At 38.5% G+C, this 13,118-nt stretch overlaps 1 protein-coding gene across 1 annotated transcript in view; it reads right to left on the reverse strand.

Annotated features, from left to right (window-relative positions):
- Positions 1–3,814: 3,814 nt before the first annotated feature.
- Positions 3,815–13,118, reverse strand: part of KPNA1 (karyopherin subunit alpha 1) — a 101,239-nt gene continuing 91,935 nt past the window's right edge. Inside the window, exons 13-14 of the mRNA XM_070406314.1 lie at positions 8,237–8,415; positions 3,815–6,421 (exon numbers count right to left, since the gene is read on the reverse strand). Coding sequence (XP_070262415.1) covers positions 6,234–6,421; positions 8,237–8,415 — 367 coding nt within the window. The 3' untranslated portion in view covers positions 3,815–6,233. The remainder of the gene's footprint in view (positions 6,422–8,236; positions 8,416–13,118) is intronic.

Consider the following 13,118-nt stretch of genomic DNA (forward strand, 5'->3'; position numbering starts at 1 on the left):
TGTGGACACCCACCTGCTGGACTCCTTTGGCTTCCTTAGGGTAAGTGGGAAAGAAAAAGGAATTTAAGAGTAATTTTATTCTTTGCAAAAACATTCAATATCACAGAAATGACCACTTATTTTTTTCTCAAACAAGGCTCTTTCAAAATGGCAAATGAAATAGGGAAAACAATCATCTAAGCTGACTACAATAAACTTGTAAACCCAAGAATTTTGTACTAAAGATGATAGTGTAGTCTGCAGGAGTTAAGGCTATCTTTTAAGGTTTTGTTTTGTTTTCAGAAAAAGAAAAACAAAACACCTGGTCAGTGGAATCTCTCAAAAATAGTAGAGAAGCAATCATGGGATGAAGAAACATACCATCTTTCTGTTTCTGATCTGTCATTTAAATTGGAGGAATGGATAATGTTCTCATGCAGCAATACATATAATATGTAACAATAAAAAATTCCTATTTAATAGTGTAGGGCAGTGGTCGGTCGGCAAACTCATTAGTCAACAGAGCCAAATATCAACAGTACAACGATTGAAATTTCTTTTGAGAGCCAACTTTTTTAAACTTAAACTATATAGGTAGGTACATTGTTATTAACTTAATTAGGTTACTCCTAAGGCTTAGGAAGAGCCACACTTAAGGGGCCAAAGAGCCACATGTGGCTCGCGAGCCGCAGTTTGCCGACCGTGGGTGTAGGGTAACCATCAATTTCCACATCAATTGGATATAATTGGCCAAAAGTTCTAACCCTAGACTATGCCAGAAAAGACGGGAGAGCTATTTTTAGTATACATAAACACATGGGGTTGATTTTATAATTAGCTATCCTGTAAAATAAAGCATTAACTTCTCTCAAAAGGCATGGGTTGTTTTTATATAACAAACCTCTGCTACAACATTTGCTTTTGTAAACTTCAGATCAAATTGTCTCTTGAAAGGTTACTACATTTAAAATACATTTTAAGACAGTAGCTTTACGAGTTGTTAATCCTGATTTCAGACAGCAGCATAAAAGGAATTCCTTTGAACTTTTTGGTAACCAAATGCCCTTTACTAATATCATACAGTTGCATATTCCTTCAGTCATTTAGTGTTTATTAAAGATCTTCTAGGTGCAAGGTGCTCACCCATAGCCTGACATACTGTATTCAAGTACAAAGAATTAGTAGAACCATTCCAAAGTGCAAGAACACTTTGAAAAAGGACATAGACAAGGTAAGCTGAACATAACAGCATACATTAAAAAGTGATCTTTTTGACATTCCTTGGGACGATACTCCCTTAGGAAGTTAGCTGTGTTAAATTCACATCCATACGTGGCACTGCTTTCTAAGGCAGGATTCTTCATTCCAAAACCTTACTTCTGTATTAATACCTTCTACATTTGTTTGTTGAATGGAAACATGCTTGAGTTTAGCCACTATGCTACTAAACTCAAAATCATTTGCATATTATTTTTAAATTTCTGTTGTTTTATTGGTCGGATTATACACAATTTTAGCACCACAGAAGGGGAAAGATGTTTGGGCTGAGAACCTACATACTAGAATATGTAATCTTAAAATAACTTATACTGATGTAGTCAGTTTAAGGATGCTGCTGCTAAGGAAGATTCAGAAAGAATGGTCCAACAAAAAAAGCTGGCCCAGCTGTGGCTGACATGTGTAGTTCTGGGAGTTCCTGGCACAGAACACCTCCATGACTGCTTTCTTTGACATAAAACCTGCAAGACACTGCCCCATCTTTGGACAAACAGTATCTAATAGTTGTGACCTTGGGCAAAGTAAATTCTCCTAAGCCTTGATTTTGGTATTTATAACATAGTGACAATTACCCACATCAAAGAGCAGTTGGAGGATTAAAAGAGAACAAGTGAAATGCCTTAGCCAAGCACCTGGGAAACAACAGAAGCTAAAATAGTAGTCTTTATTTGACCTATAGGAAAACACACTGGGACTCATCTCTCCTTAGCTGAGAAAGGATGGAACTTCAGCTACTTGTAATGTTCTTCTTATCCCAAATTTCCAGATACATTTTTTCCCAGTAGCAATTTGATGTTAAAATTAGCATTTAATATTTGTTGCATTTTATCACACATTATTCTGTCCTGGTACCGTTATTGCCCATCCTTTTTGGATTGGCTGCCTACTGCATGTCCCACATAGGGGATCGAGCCTGCAACCCAGGCATATGCTCTAACCAGGAATTGAACTATGATCTCCTGGTTCATAGGTTGACGCTCAACAACAGAGCCAAGCCGGCTAGGCTATATATAACTTTTGATAAGAAAACGTAGCCCAAGTATTTCCTTACATATATACTCTGCTCACCTCACAATAAAATGGCTTTATTTTCAGATGGCAAAAAATTCAGATTTGAGTCTCCCATGTGTAGGTTTATACCTATCACTGCAAATGAGTAAAGTTTAGAATGTAGGAGGTAGCATATCCTATATAATAAAGAGCTAATATGCTAATTAGACCAAACAGCAGAACGACAGTCCGGACGACCTTCCGGACGAAGCTGGGGCTGCGAGGGCTGAGCCCCTTGTACGAATTTTGTGCATTGGGCCTCTAGTATCTTATGAATATGGAAAACACACAATGCCCCTTTCTAAAAGTGGAACTCTTTTCTTTACTGAACATCACAATTTCCTAATCCTTTACAGGGTAAGGCAAAAGTAGCTTTACTGTTATTCCTGTGGAAAATACAATAACTAATAAACAATACAATAAACTTTAGTGTACTCACAACTGTAAATCTGTTTTTTGCTCCACCCAGTTTGAAAAGCCCCAAGACCTAAAACAGCTATGACTTACTAATATAAAAATGTTCACAAAACTAATCAGCAAAAAAGAAAAATCTTTCAACCCGAGGTATACCTTCATAATACAACCCCATAATAACTAAAATGTTTACTCAACACTAGATAAGTAAATTCAAAGTTGCCTGTGGTGGGGTAGCCATGTACAACAGAAGGTTTAGATGGGGTAGTTTGGTTTATAAAGTATGCCATTTTCTTAGCAAAATCAGCAACAATCTGGAATAATTCAGATTTATTGTGGGATAATTGTCAATGTTTATATCTGTGATGATGAAAGCAACCCAAGTTTTATATGGCAGATGGAAGAAACAATCCTAGGGTAATATAGTTTTAAAAATCAGTACAGCTGACAAAGGTAACTATATCGTGACAAGAATATGAATTAATGTGTTCCATGGAAAACTCCCATCTCCTAAATCTCACCATTCTTCATATCAATCATCTTTAACTTTCCCAGTATTTCCCAATCTAATCATATCTACTTGCTGGTCCTTCAGCTATATGGTCCCTTTAACTCCCAGATCTTCTCAATGCTTTTTCCCCCCTACTGAAGTTCTCATTACGAAGACTACACTTTGAAAGTTGGGAGGAGAAAAGGAAAAGGGGAAGAGACTATCAAGCCACTTTCTCCCTCATCAGTATATAAAACCACAGAAGAGTTTTCCTATGTTGAAATTAACATGCTTTTGTAATGAGTAACATCTTAGTGATGGGGTATATTCAATATATGGAAAGTAAATTAACAGAATCTGCCAGGCAGAGAACTAAAAATAGGACTTAGTTACCTCCTGAAATGTCATTTCTATTACAGAAAAAGGCTGCTTTCTCAGTTCCCATATTTATGCTCAGATTCAACTTTTAGTCAATTCCAATTTTTATATTTAAGAAATCACTTTATTCTAAAAAAAATTTAGCTCATATATCACGGCTCATGAACTTCTAGGACAGGAGCAAGATACGTTTCTCTGTTTTAAATAGAAAATAAACGACATTAGTTGAGTGGACTTTGTTTTAATTCATTCATTGAGACACCTGCAATTGCTAGCAAAAATTTCCAATGTATGCTATTCTAACTTGGAGAAACAACTTTGTGTGCTTTATATATACTTTCCATTCAAATTGGTTTATCAACATGAACTGAAAACTATTAAAATTACCCAATAGAAGATACATAATTTAAACATCCTACAGAAATGACGTGTTACCAGTAATTTACAATTTTAAAAAACTCAGCCACAAACAAAAGAAGTCAAAGCTAAAACCCAAGATTTTTACTATGAATCAGTGCTTCTATTACCCTTCTGAAAGAAGATATATTTTAATGTGAAGTCAAGGCAACACTAAAAATTTTTCTTTAAACTAACCACCTAACTTGTCCCTAAATTACAAAGAATCAAAGTCTTTTACAGGTCAAGTGCAGTAAACTAAACTGTCCTTTCAGCACAAAGCAGCACTAGAAAAATTAACAGTTATAAATGAGAGCTGACTAGTTTTGCAGTGGCTGCTCCATCAATGACAGACAAATATCAGACTGTATCCATCCAGAGCACAGGCACAACTACAAGCTAGGTGTGAAGACAGTGTCACAGGCTTGGCTAAAATGGCCATTGTTTTTGTTACCTTTCTACTTTAAATGAAGTGGATTTTTAAAAAAATCTAAATCAGGTCACGTAAGTTGACTGCTTAAATGACAACATGATGAGGTACGAAAGCTCTGAATATCCCTAACGTTCAGCAGGATTTACCAGAGATGTATAAATAGCTTATCAGGGGAACTCCCAAATACTTACACTGTGGGGTTAAAATGAATTCTAGAAGAGGACAAGATTAAAGAGGATTAAAAGGGTATTCTCTAAAACAGAAATGAGCAAGTTTTCCTTCAGAATTCATTTTGAATAGCACATTAACAAATATAAATCTTCTCTGAGAGTGTGTCCCAACATTGAGTCAAGATGGCCAACTAGCACCAAGAAGTCGTATGTTCAGTTGCAGTTCTCTTGGCAATTAAACTTATTTTTTCGTTCCAGTCCAAGCTCAAATGTAGATCACTGAAGACAGTACTGGAAGCGCTTTTTGCAGGTACAGACTGCAGTCATCATTAAATAAGCCAGAAGGTAGAAACTGTTTTTATTTTATGACAAGGGGGAGGGCAACTTGACTGGGCTATACTAACTAGTAGGAGATGAAATGAAATGATTAGGGAGGGAATAATGAGGTTATAAGAAAAAGATCACTGCCCTTATTTGGGTTAAACAGATCATGTTGAGAAGATAGTTATTTGTTCAAGATAAGGATGCTGCATTAAAGGGAACATATATTCATATATGCAGCATGAATACATTAGAATCAAGCTGCACCTAATTAAAAAAAAAAGTCCCTAAGTAACCTTTAAAAGTACGTGTTCTCTGCCAGTCACAGAGGGGAAAAGCACCTAGGGTGAACTTTACAATTTAATGAGGACCTTATCAGGACCACAAAGCCTGAAACATGTTTAAATGCAGAAACACAGCCTCTAAACACACTGGTTAAGTTGGGAAAATTGGAGGGTTTTTTAAAATTTTGTTATTAAATGAATATAGTTTCGATTACTAAGGTTTCTAAATCAATCTTCACCCAGCATTAGAACTAAACCACTTTCAAATCCAAAGACACAGAAGACCAAAGAGAAGCAATAGCCATACAGATTAATATGTGCCCCTCTGCTTTCTGCTCTAAGGAAATCTTCAAACCAGTATCATCACATGAGAAAATCAGTGTTAATTTTTCAGCATTCCTGACAACTAGAAAGCACATTCACCTGAAGGCTGAAGGTGAGAGAGCAGATGGTTTAATTTTAATATCTGTGAAAAATGGCGCCAATAGAGGAAAGAAAACCATCCAATCTCAGTAAGAATTAATGCAAATTTGGCTAGAAAAAGCCACCAGGGTTCACTGTGGAAGAACGCATGAAAAGTACTCTGAAATACACAACATGTCTAAACATCTCCCTTGTTGCAAGTAGTTGTGTGAAACTCAAGATAAAGTTTTAGTCTTATCTTTTTAATGTCAGTATTTTTTCCCACTTAAAAGGGAAGGAGGAGTCCTCTTTTTTCTGCCACAAAATAAGAAAGCCACATGAATATGTGTATATTTCCATGACTCTTAGAATATAGAAGTGCAGATCTCCAAAGCCTAGGGATTTTCCTTAAGAGTGGGCCGTTCTGGTTACTCTTTCCTTAGAAGGATATTCCACCACAGAGAGCCAGAGGTTTTCCAGATGTGTGTAAGAGAGCAGGTGCGCAAGGCAAGCAAATGAGCGCAAACAGTATTATGGAAAACATTTGAGAAGTCAGCTCCATGAGGACTGTGGGCTCCACAAGAGGACGTGACTAGGTAGCCTGGTCTGACACAGGAACATGAAAGCAGTGTATTGCCTCAAAGCTGGAAGCCTTCCATAGGAGCCTCACACTGCTGGAAGATGTACTGCTGCTGGCTAAGGTCAACCTGGGGTGCAATGCTGCTGTCCTCATCCTCGGTACCGAAGTAATGCTCAATAAGATCAAAGGCCTTCTGGTAGATATCCTGGTTTTCATGACTCTGTAGGAACTCAATTTTATCCAGACCTAGAATAAGGAATAAAGGAAAATCTGTTGTTTATCTATAGGAAATTCTAATGAAGCCATGTTTTGCCATATGTTGTCTTTCTTGAGATAACGGAAGACTCTCTTCTTTACTTATAGCTCATATGTATTTTGTAATAGCATAGATCATATTGCCGGGGATTACATCTGAATACCAGCACATTACAAACTGACATCTTAAATGCATGTGCCAGCAACAGCCAGACCCCAGAAACAGCAATTTCCCTAACAGTCACATCATTCCGTGCCAAGGGCCAGTCTCGGAAGAGTTCCTGCTCGACTGTACCTATGGCCTAATTAATTCTTGGCTCTAGTTCTATCTATCTAGACCAGGAGTGGGCAAACTTTTTGACTCGAGGGCCACAATGAGTTCTTAAACTGGACCAGAGGGCCGGAACAAAAGCATGGATGGAGTGTTTGTGTGAACTAATATTAATTCAAAGTAAACATCATTACATAAAAGGGTACGGTCTTTTTTTTTTTTTTTTTAGTTTTATTCATTTCAAACGGGCAGGATCTGGCCCGAGGGCCGTAGTTTGCCCACGGCTGATCTAGACGCTGAGTTATCCAGTTTCATTACAGCAAAGGTGTAATATCCTTAAATCAGTCAAAATCTATTTCTATTGCTTAAACTTAGAAGTCCGACTAGAGCAATTAGCCAACACATTCCCTTTATTAAGGTCAAGCCCATCTGATCTTAATATTAACATCACTCAAAGGAAAAAATAACATTGCTCAATGGAAAAAAAAACATATTCATATATATATCCATATTAAAATATATAGAAATAAAAAAGTAACAATAGTTACCTCTGTGGAGAAAGATCTCTGGTTAAAGAACATTTTTCTTTTTTATACATTTCAAAATCCCTTACACTAAATAGGTATAGCTTTTGTAATCATGTTTTTATTTTATTTTATTTTTTTAAAAAAATATTTTATTGGTCTTTTTACAGAGAGGAAGGGAGAGGGATAGAGAGTTAGAAACATCGATGAGAGAGAAACATCGATCAGCTGCCTCCTGCGCACCCCCCCCCACTGGGGATATGCCCACAACCAAGGCACATGCCCTTGACCGGAATCGAACCTGGGACCCTCCAGTCTGCAGGCTGACGCTCTATCCACTGAGCCAAACCAGTCAGGGCTGTAATCATGTTTTTAAAAAATAAATTGTTAAAATCATTTTGGAAAACAATTCTGCATCAGCTTATAAATCTGAAAAATAAATGTACCCCCATGACCCCTAATTTCAATCTTAGGAATAAACAAACCCCAGGCCATGCATTAAAATCACTTAGGCAACTTAAAAGGTTAAAGTACATTAGTAAACTGATGATTAAGAATACAGTAAAGACTGAAATAGAAGAATGAGGAAACCAAGTGACTCTAAGATGAAACTCTAGTCAGAAACTCTTTAGGAACACAGGAACTGAGGGTGCAGTGCAAAATCAGAACTCTCAATCTTACAAGAGCAAAGGAGTCAGGCATCAGATACAGTAGATATGGATGTTCTTGAGCATCAGATGGACTAGTAAGAATGCAAGAGTACCCACAAGGAAAAGCAGTCAGGGAATTGGGAAGATCCTAAGAGCCTAGTGTAAAACTGGCTAAATTGAAGGTACTTGCTTCCCTTTTATTTACAATACATATTCTTTTCCAATTCTACACACTAAACATTATCTCATTCATAAGAGAACAATTTTTGTATGTGTTTGCTAATGACAGATGTGGACAGGCCAGAAAAGCAAAGAGAAAAAGAAAATAATTTTAGGACATCTATTTAATACTCTGTCTTACCATAAGCTTCTTCAATCAAAGCACAGTAAGGATTAATGCCAGTGCCGTTTCTTTTGGCTTCTTGTTCTCCAAGCCTCAGGATATTTTCCAAGCCATTTAGGGCAACCTGTACAATCTTAGAGTCCATGACTGTGAGGAGATCACAGAGTGGCTTGATACAACCCAGTTCTACGAGGTACCTAAAGTAATAAAAAGAATACTTTAGTCAAAGCTTTTACTTCAATAAAACTTATTAGGTTGGTGGAAGGATCATCCTCAACCTGACTACAGAGATAAAAAAAAAGGGCACCCATTCAACCATACACTACACCTTATCACACACAAAAAGCACAAATAAATGAAATAGTTCTCTAGCAGCCAGTTCCGTTCTTTTTTCCTTCCACAATTACTGGACTCCAAGAAACTGGAATGCTCTCTTTTCTTTGAACATGCGCAACTCATAAAATACAGTAGTTTTGTTTCTATAGGTTACTGCACCTCTGAAATATGACACACTTGCTGCAAGAGCCAGCATAACAGGCCCAACAGGCCACTCTATTTTGTACAAAGAACGCTTAAATATTAAAGATAAGAAATCAACTCAATATAAAAATGGGCAAATGATCTGAACATACACCCCAAAGATATACAATGGCAAATAAGCATATAAAAAGATGCTCAACTGCCGAAACCTGTTTGGCTCAGTGGATGGAGCATCAGCCTGTGGACTGAAGGGTCCCAGGTTCGATTCCGGTCAAGGGCATGTGCCTGGGTTGCGGGCACATCCCCGGTGGGAGATGTGCAGGAGGCAGCTGATCGATGTTTCTCTCTCATTGATGTTTCTAACTCTCTATCCCTCTCCCTTCCTCTCTGTAAAAAAAATCAATAAAATATATTAAAAAAAAAAAAAGATGCTCAACTTGCATACAGGGTATCCGCAAAAAAATGTATACACACATTGAATAATTATAAAGACAGTGCTTATTAAGATACATTTCGTTTTCAAAACGTAATAGAATCAGCTGTTAAAGTGTGTATACATATTTTTGGGACACCCTATATATATCATTAGGGAGCTATAAATTAAGACGATGATACTACAGACCTACTGAAATAGCTCAAACCCAAAACACTGATAATACCAAATCCTGGTAAGGATGTGGAGCAACAGAAACTCATTTTTTTTGTTTTGTTGGTGAGAATGCAAATGAGAATAAACCACTTTGAAAGACAGCTTGTCAGTTTTTTACAAAGTTTTCTATACAATCTGGCAATCTTACTCCTAGGTATTTACTCAATGAAGTAAAAACTTATGTTCACACAAAAACCTATATACCTACATTGCTCAGTGGTTGAGCATCAACCTATAAACCAGGAGGTCATTGTTCGATTCCTGGTTGGGACACATGCCTGGGTTGCGGGCTCAATCCCCAATGTGGGGTGTGCAGAAGGTAGCCGATCAATGATTCTCTCTCATCAATGATGTTTCTATCTCTCTCTTCCTCTCCCTTCCTCTCTGAAATCAATAAATATACATTAAAATAAATAAAGACCACTATAAGTGGTATGTTTATATTTGGTTAATTTAGCATTGAATTATGGATATTTTCTATAATTGAAAACTATCTAAATCTTGTCTTCCCAACAAGAAAGAGCAGAAGCCACATAGATATCTTTATCAGAAAGCCAGTCTATTTTCAATAATTTGGACTATAATATTTTTATAATAATCTTTTTAAGAAAACGCTTCATCTAATTAATAGAAACTGCTAGAATATTGATAACCAACTTAATTATTATAAATAGCTATGCAAAATTTTAAAAAGGGTAGTAGCCATTCTCTTCTCTAACTGAGCAAAATATCCCTGAATACTTTCTGATGAAAGCTACCACAGTATTTTAGAAATGTTTTCAAAATGTGTATGTGTACAGTTTAACCATTTCAATTAAGAAAACACATTTGGTATACAATAAAGAGACCATTAATAATTATAAATCTGAATTTGAACATAAAACTTGACTATCAACTGTTCCAAATTTCTATAGTATTGCACATGACTGCCATCTGGTGGTGCATACTTGCAATCATGGTACGTTTGCATTAAGGCCTTAACATTGTCCATACGTTCTACACTTTAAGTGAAACAACACATAATAAAACCAATTTTACCACAGGCTCATTTATATAAACAAGAGTTAAGTTTCTGCACTATAACAAAATGGTATTCAGTCTTCGATGAATAAACCTGTCCATGATGAACTTTACCAAAATAGTTGTTGCATGTATTAAGAACCTATTTATAATTTTACTATTTCAGGAAAATACTTATCTTCCATACCGGATCAATTTCTGAAGTGTTAGGATTACTTTACCTTTTCATTTTAAAATTTTCAACAGAGCAATAAAAATTAGCATTGATTCAGTGCCTACATTTAAACCGCCAAAGCAGCAATATGAGAGGTAACTGCTTCCCCAATACTACGTATAAGGAAGGGGCTGATGCTTTCTCATCCGAAACCATCTTCCCCTCATCTGAATTCCCCATAAAGAAAGTTAAGGCAGCCCTATCTGGTTTGGCTCAGTGGATAGAGCACTGACCTGTGGACTGAAGGGTCTCAGGCTCGATTCCAGTCAAGAGGGCGTGCAGGAGGCAGACAATGATCCTCTGTCATCATTGATGTTTCCCTCTGCCTCCCTCTCTGAAGTTAATAAATATATTTTCTTAAAAAAGAAAGTTAAGCCAAAACCGGTTTGGCTCAGTGGATAGAGTGTCGGCCTGCGGACTGAAGGGTCCCAGGTTCGATTCCGGTCAAGGGCATGTACCTGGGTTGCGGGCACATCCCCAGTGGGAGATGTGCAGGAGGCAGCTGGTCGATGTTTCTCTCTCATCGATGTTTCTAACTCTCTGTCCCTCTCCCTTCCTCTCTGTAGAAAATCAATAAAATATATTTAAAAAAAAAAAAAAAAAAGAAAGAAAGTTAAGGCAAGCTAAGAGTTGAGGATTCATTTTTTTCTTCATCACTACTTGTTTATTCTATCTGAGATACTGAATGTCCATAATTTAGCATTTAACCCTTTGTGGTCCAATGTTATTTTTGGAATTCAAACAGTCTGGTCCAAATTAATTGACAGGATTGAATGTTGAACTTTTTATTTATTTATTTATTTATTTATTTATTTAAAAATATATTTTATTGATTTTTTACAGAGAGGAAGGGAGAGAGATAGAGAGTTAGAAACATCGATGAGAGAGGAACATCGACCAGCTGCCTCCTGCACATCTCCTACTGGGGATATGCCCACAACCCAGGTACATGCCCTTGACCGGAACCGAACCTGGGACCCTTCAGTCCGCAGGCCGGCGCTCTATCCACTGAGCCAAACCAGTTTCGGCGAACTTTTTAATGTTCTTATTGCTCGATGTTGGACCTGCTCTTAGCGCCTGGTCTGTGGAGTCAGCCTCGAGGTTGGACCGAAAAGAGTTAATTATATAATATTCTTTTGAGAAATTAATTCCTGTCCACATTTTTTTTCCCAATAACAGTTTATATTCAATATTATTTTGTATTAGTTTCAGGTGTACAGCATAGTGGTTAGACAATGATATACTTGACAAAGTGTTTCCCCAGTATTTCCAGTACCCACCTGGCACCATACATAGTTATTACAATATTATTGACCATATTCCCTGTCCTGTATTTTACATCTCATCCCCATGACAGTTTTGTAACTACCCATTTATACTTCTCAATCCCTTCACCTTTTTCACCCAGTCCCCAACCCCCTATCCTCTGGCAACCCTCAGTCTGTTCTCTGTATCTATAACTCTGTTTCTGTTTCGTCTGTTCTTTAGATTCCACATATAAGTGAAACAATATGGTATTTGTCTTTCCCTGAGTTATTTCACTTAGTATAACATCCTCTAAGTCCATCCATACTGTCACAAATGGTAAGATTTCATTATTTTTTATGATTCCTACCCTACAAATGCCCTTTCTAGCTATCCCATACAATAAAGAGGTAACATGCAAATTAACCCTCACAAGATGGCTGCCTATGACCAGGCGGGGGGGGGGGGGGGGGGGGGGGGCGGTGGTTAATGAGGGACAACCAAACGACTGAACAGCAGGCTGTGTGGGGCGACCAGGCCAGCAAGGGGGGGGCGGGGGGGGGGGGCAGTAAGAGGCGACCAGGCTGGCGGGGGGGGGGGGGGGGGGGCGGCAGTTAGGGGTGACCAGGCCAGCAGGGAGGGGACAGTTGGGGGCAACTGCCGGCAGCGGGGTGCAGTTAGGGGCGACCAGGCTGGCGGGGGGAGGGGAGGGCAGTTAGGGATGATCAGGCCAGCACGCAGAGGCAGTGAGGAGCAATCAGGCTGGCGGGGGTGGGGGGGGGGGGGTGTTAGTTAGGGGCGACCAGGCAGGTATACAGGTGAGCGCTTAGGAGCAGCGGTCCAGGATTGTGAGAGGGATGTATGACTGCTGGTTTAGGCCCGATCCCTGGTATTGGGCCTAAACCGGCAGTCGGACATCCCCTGAGGGGTCCCGGATTGGAGAGGGTGCAGGCTGGGCTAAGGGGACCACCCCCCTGTGGATGAATTTTGTGCACCGGGCCTCTAGTCTACACTAATAAAAGAGAAACATGGTAATTAGTGTACGACCGCTACCCTTTTCATTGGCTAATCAGTGAGTATATGCAAATTAACTGTCAGCCAAGATGGCGGCTGGCAGCCAGGCACTGAAGCGAACATGAGGCTTGCTCGTTGCAGTGAAGGAGGACTCCAACTTTCCCCGCCTCACTTGCCGGCCTCTGAGCTACAACTCTAAGCAACTATGTACTATGTTGCAAGTAAGAAGATAAACAAAACCCCAGAAAACGGCTTTCATTCAGCTGAGCTTTAGCAAC

Source organism: Myotis yumanensis, unplaced genomic scaffold (assembly GCF_028538775.1).
Source record: "Myotis yumanensis isolate MYYU_CA2020_CCGP unplaced genomic scaffold, mMyoYum1.0.hap1 SCAF_2, whole genome shotgun sequence".
NCBI lineage: Eukaryota > Metazoa > Chordata > Mammalia > Chiroptera > Vespertilionidae > Myotis > Myotis yumanensis.